General features: G+C 33.3%; 8 protein-coding genes and 2 non-coding genes across 10 annotated transcripts, besides 1 other annotated feature; 5 read left to right on the forward strand and 5 right to left on the reverse strand.

Moving 5' to 3' along the window:
• Positions 1 to 3089: 3089 nt before the first annotated feature.
• Positions 3090 to 3706, forward strand: TVAGG3_0176670 (uncharacterized protein; the record flags this gene model as incomplete). The annotated part of the gene is made up of 1 exon (XM_051225482.1): positions 3090 to 3706. A coding segment is annotated over one exon (617 nt), but the record flags the coding sequence as incomplete, so codon positions are not given.
• A 448-nt stretch (positions 3707 to 4154) lies between these two features.
• On the forward strand, positions 4155 to 4597 carry TVAGG3_0176680 (uncharacterized protein; the record flags this gene model as incomplete). Its single annotated transcript, XM_051225483.1, has 1 exon — positions 4155 to 4597. A coding segment is annotated over one exon (443 nt), but the record flags the coding sequence as incomplete, so codon positions are not given.
• A 1685-nt stretch (positions 4598 to 6282) lies between these two features.
• Positions 6283 to 6397: a mobile genetic element.
• A 63-nt stretch (positions 6398 to 6460) lies between these two features.
• TVAGG3_0176700 (uncharacterized protein) lies at positions 6461 to 9427 on the reverse strand (the record flags this gene model as incomplete). The annotated part of the gene is made up of 1 exon (XM_001309299.2): positions 6461 to 9427. One exon carries the CDS (start codon positions 9425 to 9427, stop codon positions 6461 to 6463), a length of 2967 nt encoding a protein of 988 aa, XP_001309300.1.
• A 1806-nt stretch (positions 9428 to 11233) lies between these two features.
• Positions 11234 to 12368, reverse strand: TVAGG3_0176710 (STKc MAPK domain-containing protein; the record flags this gene model as incomplete). Its single annotated transcript, XM_001309298.1, has 1 exon — positions 11264 to 12361. One exon carries the CDS (start codon positions 12359 to 12361, stop codon positions 11264 to 11266), a length of 1098 nt encoding a protein of 365 aa, XP_001309299.1.
• Positions 12369 to 12615: 247 nt separating this feature from the next.
• Positions 12616 to 13779, forward strand: TVAGG3_0176720 (glycine-rich protein family; the record flags this gene model as incomplete). Its single annotated transcript, XM_001309297.1, has 1 exon — positions 12828 to 13754. One exon carries the CDS (start codon positions 12828 to 12830, stop codon positions 13752 to 13754), a length of 927 nt encoding a protein of 308 aa, XP_001309298.1.
• Positions 13780 to 13830: 51 nt separating this feature from the next.
• Positions 13831 to 13904, reverse strand: TVAGG3_0176730. Its single transcript has one exon. It is a non-coding gene; the product is annotated as a tRNA-Lys (tRNA).
• Positions 13905 to 14213: 309 nt separating this feature from the next.
• Positions 14214 to 14287, reverse strand: TVAGG3_0176740. The gene has a single exon. It is a non-coding gene; the product is annotated as a tRNA-Lys (tRNA).
• A 200-nt stretch (positions 14288 to 14487) lies between these two features.
• TVAGG3_0176750 (uncharacterized protein) lies at positions 14488 to 15551 on the reverse strand (the record flags this gene model as incomplete). Its single annotated transcript, XM_001309296.1, has 1 exon — positions 14500 to 15510. The coding sequence occupies one exon, from the start codon at positions 15508 to 15510 to the stop codon at positions 14500 to 14502; it is 1011 nt and encodes a 336-aa protein (XP_001309297.1).
• A 76-nt stretch (positions 15552 to 15627) lies between these two features.
• On the forward strand, positions 15628 to 17337 carry TVAGG3_0176760 (neurofilament triplet H protein family; the record flags this gene model as incomplete). The annotated part of the gene is made up of 1 exon (XM_001309295.1): positions 15628 to 17337. The coding sequence occupies one exon, from the start codon at positions 15628 to 15630 to the stop codon at positions 17335 to 17337; it is 1710 nt and encodes a 569-aa protein (XP_001309296.1).
• Positions 17338 to 18105: 768 nt separating this feature from the next.
• TVAGG3_0176770 (uncharacterized protein) lies at positions 18106 to 24832 on the forward strand (the record flags this gene model as incomplete). Its single annotated transcript, XM_001309294.1, has 1 exon — positions 18106 to 24810. The coding sequence occupies one exon, from the start codon at positions 18106 to 18108 to the stop codon at positions 24808 to 24810; it is 6705 nt and encodes a 2234-aa protein (XP_001309295.1).
• Between the last annotated feature and the right edge of the window lie 1106 nt (positions 24833 to 25938).

Consider the following 25938-nt stretch of genomic DNA (forward strand, 5'->3'; position numbering starts at 1 on the left):
GAATAGTATAACAAGATATATAATGTAATAAAACAACAATAAATATGAAAAGAAAGGAAATTTCATAAAACACTAAAGAATATGAAAGTAAACAATATACCAAAAAACAACGATAAATATTAAAGGAAAGAGAATTCTATAAAAACATGATAAATCTAAAAAGAAAGAGAATTATATCAAACAAAGATTAATATGAAAAGAAAGAGAATTGTGTAAATATATGATAAATATAAAAAGATATATAATGCAATTCAATAATGATAGATATGAAAAGAAAAATAATTCCATAAATCATTAATAAATATGAAAATAAGGAAAATTCTCTAAAAAAATGATAGATATGAAAAGAAAGAGAATGTTGTAAACCAATAATAAATATGAAAAGAAAGAGAATAAGTTTCATGTTAACATTAGCACCATGATCAACAAAGTATGTGACAATTTCTGTAGAATTTTCTTTGATTGCAAGACTAAGAGGGCATTCATTAATATTTAGAGAATATCAAAAAACAATGATAAATATGAAAAGAAAGAGATTGTAATAAAATAATGATAAATATGAAAAGAAAGAGATTGTAATAAAATAATGATAAAAATGAAAAGAAAGAGATTGTAATAAAGTATTGATTAATATGAAAAGAAAATAAATGCCATAAAATAGTGATAAATATGAAAAGAAAAATAATTATATAAATAAATGATAAACCTTAAGGTTAACGTATAAAAAAAAGGAAAATTCTATAAAAAAATGATAGATATGAAAAGAAAGAGAATTTGATAAAACAATAATAAATTTGAAAAGAAAGATAATACCATAAAAGTATGATAGATATGAAAAGAAAGAGAATAAGTTTCAAGTTAACATCAGCACCATGTTCTACTAAGAATTCGACGATTGCTATAGAATTGGCTTTGACTGCTAAACTAAGAGCGCATTCATTAATATCAAGAGAATCCAATAAAACGATGATAGATATGAAGAGAAAGAGAATTGTATAAAACAATGATAAACATAAAAAGAAAGACAATTTCATAAAACAATGATAAACATAAAAAGAAAGACAATTTCATAAAACAATGATAAGTATGAATATAAAGAGAATTGCAAAAAGTAATGAAGAACATCAATAGAAAAATAATACGGTAAAACGATGATAGACATTAAAAGAAAAATGATGTAATTTTTGTTGAGATCACCTCCAAGAGAAAGTAAATAAGATGCAACATCATAATTTCCGAAATACATGCTTTCTGCTATTGAATCAGGTTGTTGTCCATAATGTGATTGAAGGTAATCAGCAATTTCATAGTTTTGATAATCCAATGCTGCATTAATCATCTTATCAAATGTTTTACCTTCTTGTAACATTTGCATAAAAATGCTTTGTTTTCCGCCTTGAACAGCATATTTTTCGGAGTGATCTGTGTATCGGGCACCCCTGCTCTTAAGGTAATTGAAACATAATTCTGAGCCGTATTTAATTGCACAATCAAGTGTAGTGATTTCATTTATTATCATGTTAATATCAAGACTTGGGAACTTACTGTTAAGGTCATCAACTTTATCCCATGCAATGTAGAATAAAGGTGACTCTGTTGGATATAATTTGAGAATTTCTTCTTGTGATAATTTTGCAACGAAATTTTCGAAATGGAGACCTTTATAATGTAAAATTGTTGCTAACCTCTCATTATTCGGTTTGATGATAAATGAAAATTCGTTTGAAATCTTTTGATAAAGTTCCGCAAATAATTCAATTTCTTTAACACGAATTTTCGAAAATTGTCAATCAAATAAAGTGCCATTTGGATAGGTATTTTGTTAGTTCTAATGAGATCATTGATTTGTGATGTTGTTTGTAAAATATTAGTGGAATTTACGTTCCTTATAATTTTCGAAGCTTGGCTAGGGTATTTGAATTCTTCAATTAGCGTAGTTCTGCTAAAGAAATGTTCGCCTCCATTTGGTAATTGTTCTGAAGCTGACATGGCTTGCAACAACTTTTAGATATGTCAGTTTTTGAGATAAATTTCAGAATTTATAAGAAATCTATTGTAATATGGACTGAAATAGAATTCTATCATTCTGGTACTTTTTGAATGATGTTAATTTTCTGAGGAACTGCTCACCTTCACTAATGAAAATAAGAGAAGATAACAGCGAAGTTATCGAATCAATAATGAGCGAAGGTACTCTCTAAATTATCCAAATTTACGGGTTCTTAATTGATCGTATAAAATGGCAGATCCCAAAAAGGCTTAAATAGTTAAATTATTTCAATCAATATGACTCCTCAAGAAATGGATGCTATATTCAATTGAAATCAAGCATAAAACAATAATCAGAGTGAGATTTGGCAAGATTGGAATTGAAGTTTTGATAATAAAAGAAGAATACGTAAAATTAAAATCTGCAGCAGAAAATTGTCAACTAGAAGTTGTTAGATTTTTTATCACTATTAGATATGATAAAGAATCAAGAAATCAGACCGGATATACTCCACTCATCTTATAGATCTGCAATTTTCCCAAATGAACGGGGTGGATAAGATCCCAGCCCTATCGTCATCCCAATGTCAATTTTACAAAAAAAAATTCTTAATAAAAAATTTTTATTAAAAAATTCTTATCTTTTTTCATTGAAATTTAAATAATAAAATAAATTTGGCTGTAAAAACCATCAATTATTATAATTCTTATCGAAACACATGTAGAAAAACACTTATCTTTTATACTCTTTCTATTTGAAACCTGTTTAGTTCAGTAATTAATAATAAAAATTGTGAAAATAGTGACTATTTAACTAAAAATATATTAAATGATGTAATAATGAGATATACATATATTTTTACGAATTATAATTAGAAATTATTCTGGTCTGGGAATCCCAACCCAAAATCATTGAAAATTTGAATATATGGGATGGGCTACCCATCCCAAAACTGTATTGAAATTTTTGAATTGATAATAAATGTATCTATATCTAAGGTATATTAGAGAATTTTTAAAAATTATGCATTAAAAAATTGAATTTATTCAAAACAAATTGAGAATAAAAATGCTTAAGTAATCACTTCATTATTTCAACAATGATTGATGCAGTACCGATGTACTATAAAGACATTGAGGTCGGTACTAAGCATCAGTATCTTAGATATAAAAAAGGCGACAAGTACGGAAAATATTATGTTAAATGCAATGAACTAGTAAAGCGTCCTGACGGAACTATATGCCACTGTGCAATGGAAGAAATGCGTGAGGATCATTTCAAAAAATGGATCCAAAACAAACGGCACATATGCACACCAGGAGAAGTAGCATCACAACAAACAATCGATCAATACTATCAAAACGTCCCAGCAACAGGGCTTACACCTATATCGTTAGGGGATATCTATGAACAGCTTGCTACATTTACTGGAAGATTTAACTTGGCTCTGAATACCTTCTCAAGCCCAGAGTTTACAAAGCTAGTTAAAACCATTATAATGTATACTGCAGACTCGATGATATTGAAGTTCCCACAGTTACACAATGTTAACATCAATGTTGATAAACTAGCTTCTCAAATATACCAGCCTATTTCAACTGACAAACTAAGGCAAACAATGATACAAATTGCAAATTCAATCCATGTTGCAAAAGTTGATGAGTTTGCTAAGCTTGCCTGTACCTGTGTTGCCATTGATGAGGGGAAGACTCAGCAGTTTCACAATCTGGACTTCTCCCTCACAAATCCTCTGCAAAGCAAGCGGCCCTATCCTGTTGAGTCAATCCAAATGAATGGTGGAACATCTGAAGATTATATCCACTCGCTTACTCAAGGATTTAACAGAATCTTCATTAGAGATGTTAAGATCAGCAGTGTAGTTTGCGATGGCAATAAAGCGCAATTGAAATGTTTTCAGAAAGGATGGAATCAATCGTTCTACAACTCAAATGACCCAAGGTTATTCAAAATCTTGTTTATCCCGTGTTTATGCCACAGGATTCATAATTGTTATCAATATATGACAACAAAAGACGTAGCATTAGGAGCAATTGTGAAACATATCCACGAAATATCAGCTCTTTGTAGAATCCATGTTGAAGACATCGGAGCTCTCTGTCCAAAGCATGTATCCACCAGGTGGATCTATGATTATAATATTTGTATGTTTATTATCAAGTATCAAGACAAAATTTCAAGATATACGCGTATTGATATTGAAAACATCAAGTTCTTAAGAGACTGCTTGGCAATTCTCAAGAAGCTTATTTCCACGTTCGAATCAGATAAAACCAAGATATCTGATTGCTACGTATGGCTTTGCAAGGGTATTGAAGCACTCCAATACCTTTCCAGCAGCAACAACAATCCTTTTGCTGGAATCCTTTCAAGATCGTTGTTGAACTATACCCTTGGATCGGACTTTGGAGGTCTTTGGTGCTTAGCCTTCGCTTTTACACCGAAAGGTAGGTATTATTTCAACCAAAAATTCGTCCACGGAGCGCAGATCAACGAATCTCCGGCAATTAATTCATTTGATATTACAAACGTAACTTTCGTTAATCCAGTAGAAGACATTCAATCTATCTATATGGACTCTATCTTTGAAGAAGGTTCGACTGAAGTTTCTCTTGATATGGTTGAGGAGGGATCAATTCGTCAGGTAACTGCTACAATTGACCCTCCTATGCTTGATCTCGCAGATGTAACATCTAGTTCAAATCAGCCGGTTAACCATTTTGTTGCAGCTAGGCAGTATCTCAAAAGTATTTTGGAACAATTTCGTATTCCGGGTCAAACAATAACAGATATTATTACACTATTTAACACGTATATTAATAGTGATAATGATATCTTCTCTGATGATATGATTCAAGAACGTCAAGAATACGGTTGGGAAGAAATCTCTCATAGAGATGGCAATGTATCAATCTTTGCAGATATCGCCCTTCGTGTTATCTCCGCTTCACCTTCAGAAGCAACATGTGAGAGAACAATAAAAGACCAAAGATTGATACTAAATTTGAAAAGATTACGTTCTCACAAAATTTTATTAGATAGCCGAGAAATTTTAATGGCTACAAAATAAATATCTATATTTATTATTAAAAATTGTTTTATATTTTATCTGTTCAATATTTATCTCATATAAAAATTTGAAATACTTAATCAAAATTTCTATGTGTTTGTTTGAAAGAGATCGATAGCAATTCATATATCTTTTGAATTTGCTAATTGTGGTGATGGTACTATTATTATTAATTTTTTATTTTTATTTTTTTTTATTTTTTTTTATTTTTTATTTTTTTATTTTTTTTTTGATAATATACTATTTAGATTTATACATTCATTCAATATTATGAAATAAATATTTCTAAATTGATCTGATTAATTTTTCATTAAAGTTTATATTATCACCAAATAAATTTTCGAACCCTTAGAGTCATAGTTCAATGGTAAGAGTCATAGTATAATCGTAAAGTCCATTGGTTCGAATCAAGGGGATTTTCACACTTTTTTCTTTTTTAAAATTTCAGAGGTTTATTTTTAAGGTTCTCGCTGGCGACCCCCCGTTCGTCGAAAAAATTTGATTTTTGCTGGCGACCCCCCCAATCACCAATTTTTTTCGACGAACGTGGGGGGTCGCCAGCGAGAACCTTAAAAAAACAAAAAAAAACAGAATCCCAAAAAGGTGACATTTTGGGTGTATCGTCTATCCCAGGGATAGAAAAATGACTTCACCTTGGATCTATACTCATCTTGGCAGCATCTCGAAATCATATTGAAACTGTTAAATATCTTATCTTTATTGGGGCAAATAAAGAAGCAAAGGATAAAAATGGAAAGACAGCACTCTTGATTGCTACAGAAAAAGGTCACCATGAAGTTGTCAAATATCTTATCTCTGTAGGTGTCGATAGTGAAGTACAATAGTTTTCAAAATTCTTATTCAATATCGAGAAGTCTCGATTCCAAAATTGCATGTTGTAATAAAGTTCCTCATTATATTGGAAGCAAAACTTCTTATTTTACATCTTCAGATATCATTGTGAGAAAATTTTCTGACCAATGTTTAGAAGAAAGTAGTGGTCAGAAAATGATTGGATGAAACATTCTGCAAGGAATTAAGAGAATTACTTATATCACTTAATGTGGTTCTCAATTATCTATCCATTATGTCCTCGCGTGTTGAAAATTGCTAAGATCTAACTCATTATTATGTATTCAAAATATTATCCTAAGATAAATGGAAACTACTTAATTTTTCTTTCAAAAAAATTCTTCAATTAAGTGTGCACTTACGCCCGTATGACTTAGCACTCAATTCTGGTTTTTAGGGTTTAATTTCAATGGCGCTTCACGCCAGTTGTCAGAAATTTGAATTAAAGTCAGATGGGTGTAAGTGCACCTTTAAGGGATAAGAAAAAAACATTCATTTATATATAAAACAAAAAACAAAATAAACAAATTTTATCTAACGTAATTATTAAACCAATTCATGAAAATTTCACTGTCTTGACATTGAAACAGCGTATTAATGCCACTCATTGCAAGAAAGTGAGTAATTCCATTTGCATTATTTGCAAGAATAGTAAATTCAGGCTGACCACATATAACATTACATTGAAAAACTCCTTTCTTTGTTGAAATGGATTTAAACAATCCAATCCAGTTCATTTTGTCACTTATATGAGTCAATGAACTTACCAATGTGAACACGAAAGAAGCAATATCTTGGTCCATTGAAGAAGCGCATTCAATCAAAAGAGTTGCGATTGCAGTTCTTATTTGTCGATCAGAAATCAATTCGACCAAAGACATTGACAACTCATTAAGTCCCGGATATCTTGGCGAATTGATTTCGAAACCTTCTGCAGTGTGATGAACAGTTACATCGTTCTTTGAATTCCTGTAATTTATTGTGAAATCGCTTTCTTCTGTTCCAACGAAACCTCTCATTCTCATGTAATCATCTTCTTTGATGTATGTCTCGATGTAAGTGCGCATCTCGAGACACTGCTCCATTTTGATCCTGAAAGCTGCATGCGACAAAGGAATGGACTTGAATAATCTCGGAAAACGTGACAGTGGCAATTTTAATTTTGTGCTTTGACCAATTGTTGGAACAACAACTGCGAAATCTCTCACAGACTTGAGTTGGATGTTCAACGTCAAAGCTGTTGAAGGAGGCTTGGTGAATATCAATGAGAAACAGAGGTTGGGGTCAATGCTTGTTATCAACCATCCTCTTCTATTGAAAATTCTTCTGAATTGAACTAACGAACTTAATCGTCTGGAAATAATTGCTCCAAACGATTCAGCGACAGAATATTTCAGAGGAAGAAGAGGGAAGTTGAGAGGAAATTGCGGGGTGAATGAGAAATTAGGGATTGGAGCAATTCCTGTTATGTCTTTGAACACGAGCGCGTAATTTCCAACTTTGTAATTATCATTGTTTTCCGCGAAACTCATGTGCAAAGTCATTTGTGCAGCTCTGATTGAGAAATTCAAGTCATTGATGTACGTGATGTTATCTGGTTTGAGTTCGACACATGTACCTGTAACTCTGTTCAAATACAAGCCAATGAACTGTACAGAAGTTATCAAATACATGATGTACTCATCAAATCTCATCGTTATTTGTTGGCCAATGAAAACGATGCCGCCAAACGATAAGAAAGGAAATGTTCTTCTGTCAACGTGTAATTTCCAACTGCCTGTCTTGTGGATCTTGAATTTCACGTACATGTGTGGATGAAACGTTGCGGCAATCGAATTCTCGTTTCTGACAATGTTCAATGCTGTTCCTTTCATTTTTTCTTCAAGAGAAAGAAGCAAAATGGAAAACATAGAACTGTTAATGTGCTCATTAACTTTTTGGAACTCTGTGACACCTTTGTTTTCAAATACAATTGATCGATAATTTTGAATGCGAAAACCGTTTTTATCGATCACTTTTACCAAAAATTTCTGAGGAAGTCTTGTTGCGATCAATTTGAAGTTCTGAGCGAACGAATACGAAACGCAGATGGACAAAGCGGCAGCCCTTGAAAGGTTCTGTATTGGAACAGGCGGAAGAGAGGCTTTCGGGTTCTGTGCAATGCGAATAACTCTGAATGACCAAAGATTCATGGCAAGAGCGCTGATTGAGTCGGCAACATCACGAGGACCAAGTCTAAGAGCCTTTGCAAGATGAGCGACGTTGCCAGCAGGTAGAAATTCTGAGATGGTGGATGGACATCCTGTTTTTGAAGAGAAAGTGACACTTGTAACAGGGAATCCAGCGTATATAATCGAAATACGTCCGCACGTAACGTTCGTATTCGGAAATATTAAAGAGATTTTGAATAATGAAAAAGGAGAAAAAGCGAGGGATCTGCAAATCAAGAAATATATGTTGTGAATGTGAGTAAATATCATTGTATCGCGTAATTTCGTAAGAATTGATTGAACATCTGGATTCTTTCCAATATTTATCGACAAAATCTTTCTGTTGAACTTCATTGGAGTATCGTTTGATGAACTAAAGTTACTTTCAGCAGTTTTAAGATTACTCGGGATCTCTAAAACTGGAATTTTACTGATAATTTGGACATTTTCGTTACGAATGTAAACTCCGAAGGTACAACGAGAGCCATAGTATCCTAAAAACTGTATTAATATACAATCTTCGTGTCTTTTTAAAACAAAATTGAATTCATCTTGATATTTCAATAATAAGTTTGCAAAATGCGAATATTGACCGATTAAGTATATATGGTGTAATGAAATATCGAGATCTTTCAGCTGTTCAAATAGTTTCAAGTCAAGTCTGATGTAAGGACTGATAGAATTTCGAATAAAATCTTTCTTTGAAGGAATTTCTTTCGGCCATAGAACGTCCACTCTTGTTATCTGTAAAAACTGACTAGAATCGATTTTAATCTGCAACATATATTCCTCATTTGGAAAAGCAAATTCGTTAATTGAAACTTGTGTAAAATTACGAAGACGCCTAGAAGCAGGCTTTCGCATGAGTAACATAACATAGAATAAACGTATTTGTTCTTTAGATGGTTGAGGATTGAAGTTATATATCGATAAATCTGGCTTATATGTTTGAATTCTTTCGTTTTTATGTAATTGCTGAATCTGTTGTTGCGTTGACTTTAAGAATTTTTGAGTATTAATCGAACCATCAGAATTCGTTTTATTAGATAATAAAAATCGATATATACTTTTGTTTTTTCGATACCATCTGAGGAGAGTTAAGTATCGAGCTAAAACTATTTGTGATTTGTACAGTTTTTCTGTAAGTTTTAGCTTAGATGAGTATGTTTTTGGAGAATTTACAAGAGAATTCAAAGAATTTTCTACGTAACTCAGTGCTCCAAAAAGCAACGTTCTCAGCTCAACTACCTCTCCAAGTGGAACATTGCTTGGATCGGATGGTATCATAAAAAACAGAGGATGTTTTATTGTCGTCTGGAAAAAGTGACAAAATTATTATTGTCGTCTAAAAAGGTGACAAATTATTATTGTCGTCTGGAAAAGTGACAAAATTATCATTGTCGTCTAAAAAATAGATTTTTCAAGCATGTTTCGGTACCTAAATAAAGGAAGAACATCAATTCCATCTATGTATATAGTATGCAAACACGCATGATATATGGAGTAGCTCTTTATCTGGCTAAAAATCCTATTATTTGAAAATTCGCATTGTCGTCTAAAACCGCCAGACGACAATAATAATACCCCTAAAAAACAAGACCAGAAAAAATTTTGAATGCCCCAAAAAATAAAAACAAAGAAAATTACTATCGTGTATTTTGTTCATCGGAGGTGACACTCAAATTTGTCTCCCAAGTTGAAAAATTTCTCCTACCAATAATAAAATCTTAAAATTAATTTAATTTGATATTCAAAATATGCACGAAAACGTAAATAAATACGGATCTAGCTCTCACATATCTCTATTTTAAGCATTGATAAGTATTTCTACATTCTATTTTAAAAAATATTCAAATTTCACAATATTCTTTTCATTGATAATCTACATATTAACGAGAATGATATAACTTTTCATGTGTTTAGAAGTTCTTAGCTTTAGTACTGTATTGTTGAAAAAATTATTGAAGACTTTTTTCTTTTTGAGAAATTAATGCAATAACCAAAGAGGAATTGCATATGCTGCGCACTAAAATTATAGAAATGTCTCTAATTAGACACAAATAGAGATATTCGGAAATAAAAATTTGAAATTTTGATCAAAAACGCTATTTTCTAATCATTTTTATTTTAACTATATATAAAGTATCTTTTTCTATAATTTATACTTGATGGTTTAAAAGACGTTTAGACTCAAAATTTTACTGCATTTCATGTGGTAACTATGCTTTATCACTAACTACCTCCTTGTTTCAACCCTGAACAATATATTATACCTCCCAATGCAGGTATTACTCCAACAAAATTAGCAATTTGGCTATTGTCTAAAATTTTCTCAAAGAAAGAGGAGTAAAGTCCCATTTTTAGAATTCGAGCTATATTAGAATGCAACTTAGACAAAAGGTTACAGTTTCAATACACATATTCAAAAAATTTGCATTCGAAATTTAAGATAAAGTACAATTTCCAAAAAAGAGTATCGAATCAGTGCACAAATATGCATTTACATGCTTACACTAGCTTGCACTAGTATTAATAATTTTGAATTTAATTTTCAAATTATTCCCATACCTTTTGCAAAATTATTATGCTTATGGTTCTAAGAAAAAATAATTAGTAAAAAATTTGTCTATGCATTCTGTATGATGCTACTAACTATATTAGCAGCATACCTAAAATCTTTTCAATATTTTTGAGGGAATTTGAATGGTACCGGTTGAGAGCTTTTTTAATTAAGGTACTATTTCGATAGAATTTGAATGATACCCCTTCAATTTTGTGAGGGACCCCCTTTCATTTTTTGAATAGGGTACCTTAAATGAAAAAAGACCTTAAATTCTTTCACTGAAAGCAGCGTATCTATAGAATTAAAACAAGATTTGATTATTTAAAGAGTTTTCTAATCTTTTTATATAATGCGGAAACTTATATGAATGCTGTAGCAACTTGATAAGAAAATTGTCTATCATATATTCTTAATTAATGATAAACAATTAAAGTTTTGTGATGGACATTCAATACCTGACCATAATAAAACCAATTCTTTGAGAGTATATTTCGAGATTTTTTTATTAAGAAAAAGTTTAAGTTTGAAAACAAATAAACGCAATTCTTTACATGTAATAATTAGGTCTCCTTAACAGGAGGTGCCTCTCCAAATTCAGGATGATATTGAATAACTTCTTCCCAGAGTCTTCTTTTCAGGTCTCTGAGGTGTATTTTATCTGTTTCAAATTCGAATTCTTCAAGAGGGAATGTTTCTGGTTCATCTGTTGGATCATGTAATGAATTTAAGAAAGGATGCTCCAAAGCCTCGTCAACAGTGATTCTCTTGCGTGGATCCCATGTAAGCATTCTATCAAGAAGGTCTAACTCTTCATCAATGTATAATTTACCTCTGAAAATTGTTTTCCATGCAACTTTCTTTTTCTCACCAAGACTTTGTACGTATTTCTTTGCGTTTTGAGCTGGACATTCTTCTAAATCTTGTTCTGAAGGAGATCCAATTAAATTCACAATTAAAGCAATCTGATCGAGAGTATTCTTACCCGGTAATAAAGGTCTTCTAAGAATCATTTCAGCAAGGATACAGCCAACGCTCCAAACATCAAGAGCAGGTCCATAAGTATTATAATTCAAAAGAACTTCCGGAGGTCTGTAATATCTAGTGGCCACGTATTCAGAAAGGAAATCGCTATCATCGTTTAACTCGCTTACTCTGGCAAGACCGAAATCTGTAATCTTTAAATCACAGTTTGCGTTTACAAGAATATTAGCAGGTTTCAAGTCTCTATGGAGTACATTTGCGGAATGAATGTATTTAAGACCTCGAAGGATTTGATAAATGAAAAATCTATGATGTTCAACCGTAATAGGTTGATTACTACTAATAATACGATGCAAATCGGTTTCCATTAAATCCATGATGATAATTAAGTAATTGAATTTGTTGTAGTCCGAAGGTGATGTGACATCAATTAAATTCGTTATATTGTCATGATTGAAATGCGAAAGTATGCACACTTCACGAAGACATCTTTTTGCATCTAAAAGTGTATCAAAGATGTGTTCAACTTTTTTGATGGCAACCATCTTTTTAGTTTTCTTATCTTTTGCTGCAAAAACAACTCCATATGCACCTCTTCCTAATCGACGTTTAATTTCATAACGCCCTTCGGTTACTTCTTCAAGTTCTGCTATGATATGCTTTGTATCTTCGTTCATTAGCTGTCAACGGTTATTGTAAATTTTATAGGATGTAAGAAAAGTTGAGGCATTTATATTTGATATTTTGACGAAAAACAAATAATAGAGTTATATTTCATCTTCAAAATGTTAAATTTTGAAACGTTATTGTCCAAATCAAATTTTCCTTGAGTTTTGAACCTAAAAAACAAGAATAATCATTAAAATATACGAACATATATATTTTCACACGTTTTTACAGTTAGATTATTCATTTTTCTAAATTTCCATTCAAACAAGGGTTTCGTTTTAAATATTATCATATAGTTTAGACGACAATCTACATTACCAAAGTAAAGTAAATGAAAGTAGAGACTCAAAGACATATATATTCGATTACCCATGCCCCTTAAATTATGATTGTACAGATTATGTCATTAAATTTCACCCAGGAATATATAAATTTGAGCTTTATGGAGCTTCAGGAGGTGCAAATGAGGGACTTATGTCTTCATTCATAGATAGTAATGGTAATTGCATCAACGATGCTATTGTTGAGATATATCATGGAAACACAAAATGCAACAAAGTTGGAAGTCGTGGTGGTGCTGGAGGCTATATTTCAGGCATAATCAAGCTTTCACACCGATTAATCGCTTATGCGACGATAGGTGGAAAGGGAACAGTTAAATTCGCAAGTGGAACTAAAATAATGAAAGGTGGCTATGGAGGTGGGGGCTCTGCATCTAATTATAATCCTGAACAATATTCTCAAGATTTTGGAAGTGGTGGAGGTCAAACTGCTGTTAAATTTCTGGCAAATGACCTTTGGCATCGCGTGATTGTGAGCGGCGCTGGAGGCGGGTCAGATAACGGCTTTACTAAAGATACAATGGAAGATGATGGATCAGGAGGCTCTGGAGGTGGTGTTACCGCTCAAGGTTATTGGGTTAATGGGATCCTGAACTCTGAAAGATTAGCAAATTCAACATTTGGCTTTACATTTGGATATGGCGAATCAGCTCAACAATTTGGGTCTCAAAGCCAATATGGAGTCCGCCAACCGGTTGGGGATACAGATAAACCTGGTGCAGGAAGTGGTTGGTTTGGTGGATTTGCTGGGCACAATGAAAATGGGGGTGCAGGAGGGGGAAGCTCTTGGGCACTCTCTGCTGATGCAATAATCCCACCTGGCAATATTCCTGCAAAAGGGAGTTATTACAACGAATCCGAAAGTCATCCTTACTACTTCAGCTTGAATGATGGATATGTTTTCAGTGATGTTAAATCAATTCCGGGTATCTGGGAAGGAAATGGTAGACTAGTAATAACTATTCTCGACTCCATTATATATCCATCTTTGACTTTGAGCTGTATGCACATTTCATATTCTGTTTTGTTTATCATCTTGATCGAATCTAATTCAAACTAAAAATAATATATTAAAGAGTTTTTTTTCTCCTCATAATTCTTTGAGTTCCTGTTAATAATAATAATGATTAAAAAAACGCTATCCTGGGGACTCGAACCCCAAACCCTTGGATTAAAAGTCCAAAGCTCTATCCTGTTGAGCTAGGAAAGCTTCACGATTTTTGACCTGAATTAGTAACTATCATATTTGAAATGCACTTTTCATAACTTTTATATCGTATTTCTTCAGTTTGAATGATGGGTATCCATACGTTTGGGCTGGCAATGGAAGGCTTGTAATCACCGTCCTAGATACTAGCTTTTACTCATAATGTCCTTTTATTAATCATATAATAATTTTATTATTGGACTATTATGTTTTGGCTTTCGAAACAAATGTCGAATAAATAACTATAATTATTCATCTTAGTATCTCTATCCAAAATATTTGGAACAATCGAAAAAAATAATATATAAAAAACGCTATCCTGGGGACTCGAACCCCAAACCCTTGGATTAAAAGTCCAAAGCTCTATCCTGTTGAGCTAGGAAAGCTTTACATTTCATTAAGTCTTTCAGTATTTGTAATAATTAAATAGCGCTTTTTACAAATGAATTGACAAATTTATCCTAAGAACACTATTCCGATGTATACTATAGTTTGTTTTTTGCTTTGTTCTCAATTCGTTGATTAAACCAAAAAATTATAAAATTATAAACAATATTTATACCAATTACACAAGTATCTTTAACCTTAACACAGTCATCTATTTATGAACAAAATTATTGCTGACATAAGCTAACTCAGCATCATTATCTCCACATACTCTGAGTGTATATGAATAAATATCAGCACATATTTCGCATTCATCTAATATATTATAAATTAACTCGGGCATTTCATTGTTGATCTTTTCAATTTTGACATCGCCATAATCAATCATATTATTTCCTTCAGCTCTTGACTGTATGATAGCATTTGAAAACTCAGATCTATATGTTCCTATGAATGTTCTACAATTTATTAAATTAAAGAATGAATCTTTTCCATGTAGCATAAAAGTACACTTTGGATACTTCTTTTTGAGCTTCTTAAGGAGTTTAGGTTCATTAGAAGTGAATAGCATATCAGGATAGTTATCTTTATGAATGTTCAGATCATTAAATATTTTTTCAAAAGATTGGATGATGTTTGATACATCAGAGAGGTTCTTAAGTTTCTTAGATTTAAAAACTGTTATATCAATTCCATACAAAAATGTGGAATTATACTTTGTTCTCTCTCTAAGAATGAATTGATTTGCAATTTGATAAACTGCTCGAGAACCATATTGTGATACTAATATGTTATGAAAATGCTTGTTACCATATAAAACAGCGATGTCCAAATAGTTCCTAATGAGGATATTTTTCGATGAATTTTTTGTGAAGAAATCAGAGGCTTTACATGTTAATTCTTTATCAACTCTAAGCCTATTAAAGTTGTTTTCATAAGATTTTGTCAACAAATATTGTTTCATATTAAAATAATCTTGAGGTTGTTCTCCATTCTCAGGATATCTTAAATAGTCGACCTGAAATGGAAGATTTAAGAGCTGGGAAATTGTTATTGCGAATACCAAGTGATGAAACTGTTCTTCAATTGAAAGCCATCTCATTGATATAATAACAGAGCTTTTACTGTTCATGGATGCTTCTTTCATATCATGGTCTTTTGATTGTGCTGCTTGAATTTCTTCTTTACTCAACAACTCGAAGATAAAGAAAATTGAAAACATTTTCCATTCCGCAATTATGATTTTAATTTGAATAAAACTAGTCAATACAATGAGAGTCTCAAATATGGAATTGACTATGATTTTCTAATTTGACATTTTTTTATAAATTCTTTCAAAATGTCGGAAAAACCTATCTATCTTTCAGTCTTAAAGCCACGCGATATTTGCCATGCAGCATCAGCTAAGGATTTTGCATCAAAACTCTCAAAAGATCAACTAGAATCAATTTCCAAAATAACAGACATCGATTCTGTTGTTAGAAAGATCGAAAAAGCATCTATAAAGTCACATTATGAACCTGAACCATTTATTTTTGTATTTGTACATCCAGAAACTACAAAAGAATCAACATTTTTCCTTATATTTACAACAGATCGCAAAATGATTGCTTATGATATCAAAAATTCAAAAAAGATATCATTCAAATCTAACGTTGTCGATATTTCAATTAAATCAAAGACAAAATTACAAGTTTTATTTGAATCCAAGCTTTTCTTGAAATTTGTTGCAAATCATGATATTGATGTACTAGAACCTTACGTTCGTAGTCTTTATTCTGACAACAAACCTCCTTATTATGAATTTTTACTTGCTTCATTTTCCGAAGCTCGTTATCCTTTTGATATTTTCCCAGACCTTCGTTCAATTCTTTCACCATGCCTATTCAGTCCAACCATGGACTTCGTATTTAGAAGCATCAGCTCAGATGTAAATGGAAAATTCAAATTTTTCTTAGGATACACCACTTTTTCATTAGCACACTCAGCTGGATCATTTGCTTATGCCTTCACAAACATTATACGCTATATTTCATTGCAGTACGATAACTCTGAAGACTTTTACAAAAAATCCGAATTTTTGCTTCCATTTTTACAAGCTTCTATTGATGCTTTTGGCCGTTCATTACGTGATGGATGCACCATTATTGCACCTGGTTATAGAAGTGATGCCGATTTAGCTACAAAGGCCAATATTTTGGTGAATTTCTTTTCTAATTTCAATTTCAAGCAGGAATTACAATATATTGGATCTCAATTATATCATTTGGTCAAGGAAAAGTACGGAGAAGATGATGCACTTAAGACTTGCTCGAGATATTTCCTTGGATATTTTATTAAGCATCTTTATGAAATCAAAAGAGCAAAAATAGATTCCCAGAATGATGAACTTATCAAATTCATCTTGTTTGAACCACAGAAACAAGAACTTACTGCTAATCAAACAAGATTAAAAGAAATCATTAGGAAGAACTTTGACACAGAGGTTGAATATCCAAACAGACGCTCTGTCAGCCAAAATCCAGGTGTTGCACATAAGAATGTCCTCAAAGTTTTCCGTGCTTTGGGAAATCTTTATTTACACAGCTTCGATTGCTACGATAAGACCAAATATTCACCAATAAAGACTTTTGTTCAGGATATTATTGCTGAATCTCGTAAATTACTTGGAGTTCAGCCTCCTCCAGAAGAAAAACCAAAACCTGAAGAAGAAAAGCCTAAAGCTGAAGAACAAAAACCAGAAACAGCTGAAACAAAGCCTAAAGATGAAGAAGAGAAACCAAAAGCTGAAGAAAACAAACCAGAGGAAGAAAAACCGAAATCTGATGAAGAAAAACCAAAGGAAGAAGAAGAGAAACCTAAACCAGATGAGCAGAAACCAAAGGATGAAGCAGAAAAACCAAGCGAAGATAAACCAAAGCCAAAACCGGAAGAAAAACCAAAATCTGATGAAAATAAACCGAAAGATGACAGTGACAAGCATGATAATGAAGAAACAAGCAGCAGTAGCGTTAGCTATTCGTATAGCAAATCATCCAGCAAGAAATAAGAAAAATAATTTTTTTATTTGACACATAGTTACTCATTTTATGGGCATTTAATGTTTTTATTGTATGAATAAATATTGTTATTATTAAAACTACTGAATCTTTAATGACAAATACACAATAATTGAAATTCTTCTCAGGCTCCATGGTATTCATACTTAGAAAACATGACAAAGGAGCTAAAAGAATCGAGTTGATTGAGGAGTTAAAGAATGATTTTGTACTTAATTATGAACTTTAATTTTTATTATACATGTATTGATAAATCTCCCTCCGATCATCGGCTAAAGATATTGTACAGCAAGTTAATTCATTTCTAATACTAGACAGAGTATCAATAATTTTGATGAACATATCAAGAATGGGATTTTTCATTTAATAAACAGATAAAGTCATCCAAAACAGTTCTATATTGATTTATTAGGCAGCCGTTACTCATTTTAGTATTCCAATAAAATGAAATTGCATCCAATTCTAAAATCTCTTTGAAAAAATAACCTTGAATTCTGATAAAAATTTTTATAACTGACAATTTTTCATAATGGTACCATTAGAATAAGAGGTAAATTAAAACTGATAAACCATTTGAAAATTGATATGCTTTGTCAAAATGAATTTCGATAAAAAAGTGAAAAGGAAATCAAGGAATTAAATTCTAGAATGCTAGCATACACACGCAAATCCCATCAATTAATCTTAACAGATTACATTAATTTTTTTTTCAAAAGAGAAAATAATCGTTTTCTATTCAAAAGACATCTAAAATCAATATGGGAGACAAAGAAGATAACTTTCTCACCAAAGAGATTGTTACACTTTGCCAAAAATTACAAAGGGATATTGAAGAATCAGAGACAGGTTTAGATTCTACATACAGTTTCGAACCTCTCTGCTGGCTTCAATCATCTTTTACAAATTATGCTGCAGATATATCATCTTTTGCTATTCTCGGCCCGAATGTGCCTTATTCAGTCATGATCTCTCTTCTTCGCGATAAAATTAAGCTCATGACTAAGCAGGAAGGCCCAACCGCTTCTGAAATTAAATTCATTCTTGTTTTATGCGAATTAATCATGCTCCTTCCTGTTCACAAGACATCGCCAAATATTAACATCGCACTTACAGATCTTCTTCAAGCAAGATTTTCAACCGAAATCGTTTCAAAGGAATTCCAAAATCTCGTTTACGAAGCTATTGACAAAGTCATCAGGCTGTCAGTTATTGCTGGCTCGAACCCCATCCCAGGCCTCCTACTTGTTAAGCAAAATAGCGACATTATTGGTTTATTAAGATCTGTGAAGGTTGGAACACATAATGTTTCAGCTTTTCGTTGCGTACTTGGTGCGATTATGTCCTACATTAATAACCTTGCTCTTGAATCGAGAAAAGAATTTTGCATTGAATTTTATAATATTCTTGGCTCTTTCAACGTTGAACATCCCGATATGCACCATGAAATGCTTACATTGACAGTTAACCAAGCCCAAATGGTTATCGATGGCATCCTTTCCTGGAAGACTTCAAACGAAACAGAAGAACTCCCTGTATTATGTGCCTTGCTTCCTCTCTGCAAGACATGCCTCATGGATATGAAGGCAAATAAGAAGAGCCCATACCACGCCATCTTGAAAATGTTGGGAGATGTTAAATTTAAGAAGAACCAGAATTTCATACCAGCTTGCTTTGCTTATCTTGAATTATACACCGCAGTGATCCATCTCGAAAATATCAAAGCAGACTACGCCTCTCCTTTACAAAATTTCCTCAAAAAACACCAGGAAAAGTTCGAGAAAGCAATTTTCAACCAGAAAGATAAATTACTTTACACAGATCCTCGCTTGATCGAAGAGTTCGCTCCTCGTTTCGGAGCTTGCGATTTCTCTAAAAAAGTCGATGGTCCAGCAATGCAGTTCCTTCAAGAAATATCGAATACGTCATTATACGGATGGGGACCAATGGCCCAATTCCATTACATCGTTACTGCCGGATATCCTTTACCAACAGCAAATCTTAAATTTGAGACAAGTAGGTACCAAGCTCTTGGCTCACGCTTATCAGAGGCACTCGATACAATCTTAACTCCTACAAACGATAAAGAGAAATACGAAAATGCCGCTTTGGCCGCAACATCAATCGCCAGATACCTTACACAAGGTTTACATGGAGATCCAATCGTTGCCGCTCTTACTATAGCTCGTGGTGACCCTGTAAATACATGGGAACCAACAACTACCTTAACAACATTTTTGAATGCGATCCGCGACAACAGTACAAGCTCAAAAATTCTCTGTTCGTTATTCAAGGCAATTGCAAACTCAGCGCATAACATTGTTACCGAATTAATTCCATTATTACTTATTATTTGGGCAAATACTCCATTTTGGTCCAAAGAGAATATTAATTTAACATGTACATTAGTTAACGATCTTTCATCCGAAATCCGCAACTCCGTTGTTGATGCCGTGAATAATAATTCTCAATCTCTCGATATCTTACCCGGAATCTTCCTTTCCTTCCTCAGATGGGCGGAAACAATCTTACTTAGACGTAGCCGTGCTCACGGTGACAAGAAGATCGAAGGAGCGACCTTCAAATCTACATCCCAAGATAATTGTATCATTGTCGTCGCTCTTTTACGTGGAACATGCGGTAAATCAAGAGCTTATGACATTTGCGAGGACACTCTCGACAGAATCTTCAAAGTTTTCGAGATGCCACCACTTATCAGATATCCTTACACGACAAGTACAGATTCGAGCCAAATTCCAGCTATGCCAGCCATCAACATCGTTCTCCGCGCATGGTTCGGCTACATTGCTGCCTTTACCCGTGGAATTATCAAAGGTGCCGAACGAAATCCGACAAATATTCCATCTCCTGAGCGTATTTCCGTGATGACAGAGTTCATTACGCGCTATGTCGACAATACAACACTCACATTAACAGATGGAAAGGTCTGTGGCCCGACAGCAGAGTGTTTCTTCAATGCTGCCTTTCAATTTATTTCTCGTGTCAAAATTTTGGACAAGAGATTTGGCCAAGGCTTTTCACACCTCCATCCGAGTGTCGACAAAACGTTTAATGACTCATTGAAGTCACATGGATTCAACGCCTACTTAAACAGCCGCTTTGCATCTACCAATTACTGGGTGAACTACATCCAAATGTGCACGGGAAGAGCGAGTGATCAGAGTTTGTCACAAGAATCATTTAACATTTTACAAGAAACAATTTGCCAGTTTATTTCTTTGTATTCAATCCAGCAGTTCTTCAAGTTCGAAGCAGAACTCACTAAAGCACTTTACCATTACGTCAAAGCTGTCTACGAAAACAAAAATGAAGTGAACCATTTGAGATGGCATTTGACAGTCACTTCACTTGCTGATGTTTTAGTGAGATTTGCCGATAGAAGAGTTGGCGGTTTTAGCCAAGAAAAACTTGAATTAATGGCAAAAATATTCCCTGTTATTTTGCATAACTTCAAATTCGATGGCGCCGAAAATACAGCGCATATTCCTGATAACGATTTGCAAGTTTATGCAACACAAACAATGTTTTATGTCATTAATGCTTTTGATCAATGTTTCAAGACATGTTTATCACCAAAACTCGTAAATTACATTTACGATTCATGTCTTGAGATACTTGCAGCAAATCCAGGAACAGGATGGCGCACATTGATTGTCATTGCACAACAAACAGGGCAAGTTATGTCTATTTTGATTGTTGAAGCATTGACAGAGTATTTGGGCATGAGATTTAGTGTTGTCACTAAATTAAATGATGAACAAATACAAAAAGTTCAATCTCTCGATCCCGATAACCTTGTACAAGAAAAAGAACAGTTGAGTCCAAAGGAATTATTGAAGAAAGAGAAATACGTCATCCAGAATTTGATCCAATACGCAAGATCATTAAGGAAACAATCCAAACTTGATTTCACACAAAAAGAACCAAAAGTTTTAACAGATATTTTGTGTGAAAACGGTTTCGCTTTCTTCGAAAATCCTCCTACAAACAAATCAAAAATTTTGGCATCATGCGTTAGATGTTTAGCCATGAGTCCACAGATCCATGAACTCTTTGATCACATGGCAAAGAAATGCGTTGGAATGACAAAACTTCCTGATAATCTCAAGTTCTTTTTCGAAAGTTTCTTCCTTGCAATGGTTTCTAACTGGGATTTGGCAACACCTTTACACCACGCGATCAATCCAAATCCACAGAAGTTCATGGAATCAATGCAGCCAAATTATTATTGGGCGTATTATTTCGTGAAATTCTTCCAAATCACGAACTCTAAGGAATTATGCAAAGAATTATACGTTGAATGTTTCATCAGACCTTATTTGATGTGTCCGATGGATTACAACGTAAAAACTGCAAGTATAACAGGAGATTTGAACATGTTTATTAATATGATCAAAGTCTCAGAAGCATTAGATTTCGCTGTAGGCGGAATTCTCAAGATGGAACCAATTTTATGTCATATCAATGTTCCAACAATTGCTTATGACAGAGAAGTTGTTTTATCAGTTGTAGGAAAATACAAATCAACAGTTTACATTCCTAAAACACTTACATCATCTATTCCTGTTGTTGCAAATGATATGTTGTTGTTACAGAACTCAAGATGGATTGAATTCGCTGGAACAAACAATGAAAATGTTCCTGTTTTCTTATTAAGACTTTCTAAGATTCCTCCTGTTCATCCTCACGCTGTAGCTTCACATTTAATCATTTGTACGAATCCTTATCCTATTTTTGATTTAGTTGTTTATGTAGATAGAACTCCTGAACACATAACAAACGGATTCCAACCATTCCTCGGCCAAATGACTGAAGAATTCAACACGAGACTCAGAAAGATCCATATTACAAGAGTTTCTACTTATTACTTTGGAAAAATCAAAGATGTTGAATTCCAAAAACTCGGTGACAAAGTAAATCTTTGTGAAGATATCGCTGAACTCTTCAGAGATTCACCACAAATAACATTACCAATATGGGCATTAGATCCACAAGAAACAGCCAGATGCTATGGATTGGTAACAACTCCATCAGGAGCAACAGCGAGATTGATAATGAATGATTCCGAAATCATTATTAAAAACCAACAATCTCCAACATCTCCGAAATTAATGGACAAAAACATTTCTACTTTCCATGAAATATATATCTCTGAAGTGACAGAAATCATCAATGAAGACGGCGGAATAACAATCAATTACAGAGCAGATAAGAAGATCAATATCTTGAGACTGAAAACAATCGCTCCTGATTTGTTTATCAACACATTTAAAGCGATTGTCAATTTCAAGAAATTCAAACAACCGTTGAGCCCAACAGAAATCGAATTGATCTGCACTAAATCAATAAGAGGAGAATGCGCTGCTTTAGCATTACATTTGATTTCCGTTAAATCAAATGCTTTAGTTACTTCAGCAATTCATTTATTTGAAACAGCGATCAAGAACACGAAATATTCTCCAGATTCTTATTTCCCTCTTGGTCCTGTTGCAACTTATTCCGCTTTCTTCAAAGAGTTGCAAAACTCAAATCTCGTTGATGATGTTGTTCCGAGATTGTCTGATTATCTTCCTTCATCTCCTTATTCATGTGTTCCTCTTCTTTCTCTTTTGGTTGAATATCTCAATGTTGAAAAGAACACTGAGAAATTATCAAGAGTTATCTTGAACATCATCAAATGCATGATGACAACTAACGAAGATGAAGAGAGTAAATCCAAATCAACAAGTAGATCAAGGTCCCAAAACACAAGCGCAACAACAAACAGAACTAAGTCTCTTAATGGTCCATTGGCACCAGGAATTCCAATGAATCAAGAGAAAGAACTTACAGGACCTTTGCAGAGATTGAGATACATGATCAACAGATTCCTTTGGAGCAAAATCACATCAAGAGAAGCAATCGAAATCGCTTGTGCAGAACTCTTGAGAAACAAAGTTCCAAAGACAACAGTTGCTTATGTTTTCAAGCAATTCGTTGATTCAGATCCAGAATACATGGGCAATCTTTTGATCGAGAAAATTTTGGATGGAAACATCAGAAGAAATCCATTCGGAAACTCAATCAAATCAAGAAGAATCTTCGGTGCTTTGCAGCATCTTCCTTTCGATTGTCCTCAATTTGTTGAAGGGCATATTGCTCCTCTTGTTTTCTCTTCTGTTTTCGGATCTGTCCACGTCGAGAAAGACACGAATTCCATCATTACTTTCTTGAGATCAACGGCTGTTTGCATGGAAAAGAAGTATCCAGAGAAAAGCGGTATAATATTAACACGTTTCCAAGTCATTGAGAAATTATTGGAACACCACAGAGAAATGATTGTTTCCAATCTTGTTACAGCTGGTATAGAATTGTGCCAAGCTTTCTCTCCACAAGAAAAAGCCAGATACGAGGGATTCATCAAATCCCAGGAGCCAGGAGAGAATCCAAATATGTGGTACATCAAAGCAGCTGCTATGGTTCAAAATGGAAACAGAGATACATCGTTTGTCAACAAATTCGTTGATTTGTTGCCTTCTCTTTTCGCTCTCAAGCCTGGACATCTTCGTCTGGAACTCTGCTTCGAAACTCTCAGCTCCATCATTCCTTTGATGGAAAGTACATCTTTAGTTCCTTTGATCTTGGTTTGGCCGGCTCTTTACTCTTCTTGCCACTTGAATATGCAGTTGAGAAATTCAGCTTTGAAACTGTTAAATGTCTGTTTGCAATTTGCTTACGACCACGGCGATTTCAAGAACATCGGTGGTATTGAGACAACAACATATATCTCAGAGCAATTGACAAAGACATTGTCTAATTTCAAGGATTCTTTCGGAAGTGACAAAGATAATTCCTTCATTTACACATTGTCACAAGCTTTGTCAAGAGGTTTCGAGTTATTGGAGACACAAGCGGAAGCAATAAATGTCGCCAAAACATGTATCAACGCTCTTAAAGACAGGCCTTTCCTGGCAACACATTTTGTTATGCCATTGATTTGCTACACGAGCGAAGACATTGTTCCTATCTGTTCTTGTTTCTCTCAGATGACGACACCAGCAGAAATCATCTTCGAAAACTTCGAACAGAGAAGAGAGTTAGATCAAGTTTACATTGCTGCTTACATGACAAACTGTGTTGCTGACGGCGCATGCAAGAATAACACATCTAGAATTGCAGAAGTTTTGACATACGGCGCACAGAAGTTCCCTCCATTCTTCAAGCCATTCAAAGCTAATGTTGTAAGTAGATGCTGGAGAATGATTGATGCAAAGACAATTACATTCGAAGATTTGGACCTTTACGCAACAATTTCTGCTTTGTTCATGTCTATTCCAGACTCTGGTGTTGATTACACAGAAACAGCCACGAAGTTCGGATTCCAGAGAATATCAGATGACAAGTTAACAAAGATCATCCAAAAGGCTTTGACAGGAATAATCAAGGCTATCAAATTAGTCGGATAAAAAAGATATTTATTTATTTTAATTCTGGATCCAGATTTTTTTTGTATGAGGAAAAATTTAAACTCAATTTATCTCTCGAAGTGAAGCGATGTGAATTTTTAAGGGTATGATGATCTCTTGATGCACAAATAAGTGAAGTATTTCCTTCTTTAATATATGTTCGAAGTGTTTGGATTTCTTTCTGTAGAATCCAGTCATTTTGTTAGAGTAGGAAAAATCACCCTTTAGTGAGAAAAAAAATTCTCAATGATAATATTCTCAAACTACAAGAAATTTTAAAATTCTAGGAGAATACAAGATTAAAAACAATCGAAGTTGCGATAGAACAAGTTTGATGGTTAAATTCTCCATTATTTTCCCATTTATTTCATATAATTTATATTGATACTTCAATGTTCATATTTTACAAATAATGGATAAAAAACCGTTATATTTATGTCATATTGTGTAAGAATGCTGGAAAGTCATCTTTAAGAGATGACGATCTATGGAATAGTTATTTCACAAGTCAATTTACAGGGGTACAAACCAAATCATGTATAAACTGCAATATTACAGCCGGGAAAAGTCAATATTACTTAGATGACTGCAGTTTTTTTGATGACAATGACCATATTATCAATTTCAGCGAAATTGCGAGTTCATTGTTTCTACATAATCGCTGTTCTTTTAATAATTGTGTTTCAACAGAAGACGGATGCTGTATTTACTACCTTTCAAAAAACGATACTTCAATTGTTCAACGAAAATTCTGTTGTACAAGGTGCCAAAGCTCTAAAAATGGTCATTTTTCATATACATCAGTAGGCCAAAGAAACTTAAACTTTATTATTGACAGTTCACTTTTCGATTTAGGAAATGAAAATGCTGGTGAACGAGGAATTTTCGTTCTAGATGGCAATATCTTAATTTCATCATCAAATTTTTCCTCTTGTAAAGGTACAAGAGAAGTTATGGGATATTTTGATACATTTTTAGATGACTACAAAACAAAATTTAACTATACTACTGTTATTAATAGTAAGTCAACAAATGATTACAATACAATTCTAGGTATTCGTTATAATTCGTTGATTGAGTCTTGCAATATAATAAATAATAGTATATCAAAATCAGATTCGGGTATTA

This window comes from Trichomonas vaginalis, chromosome IV (genome assembly GCF_026262505.1).
Source record: "Trichomonas vaginalis G3 chromosome IV, whole genome shotgun sequence".
In the NCBI taxonomy this organism is placed as follows: domain Eukaryota; phylum Parabasalia; order Trichomonadida; family Trichomonadidae; genus Trichomonas; species Trichomonas vaginalis.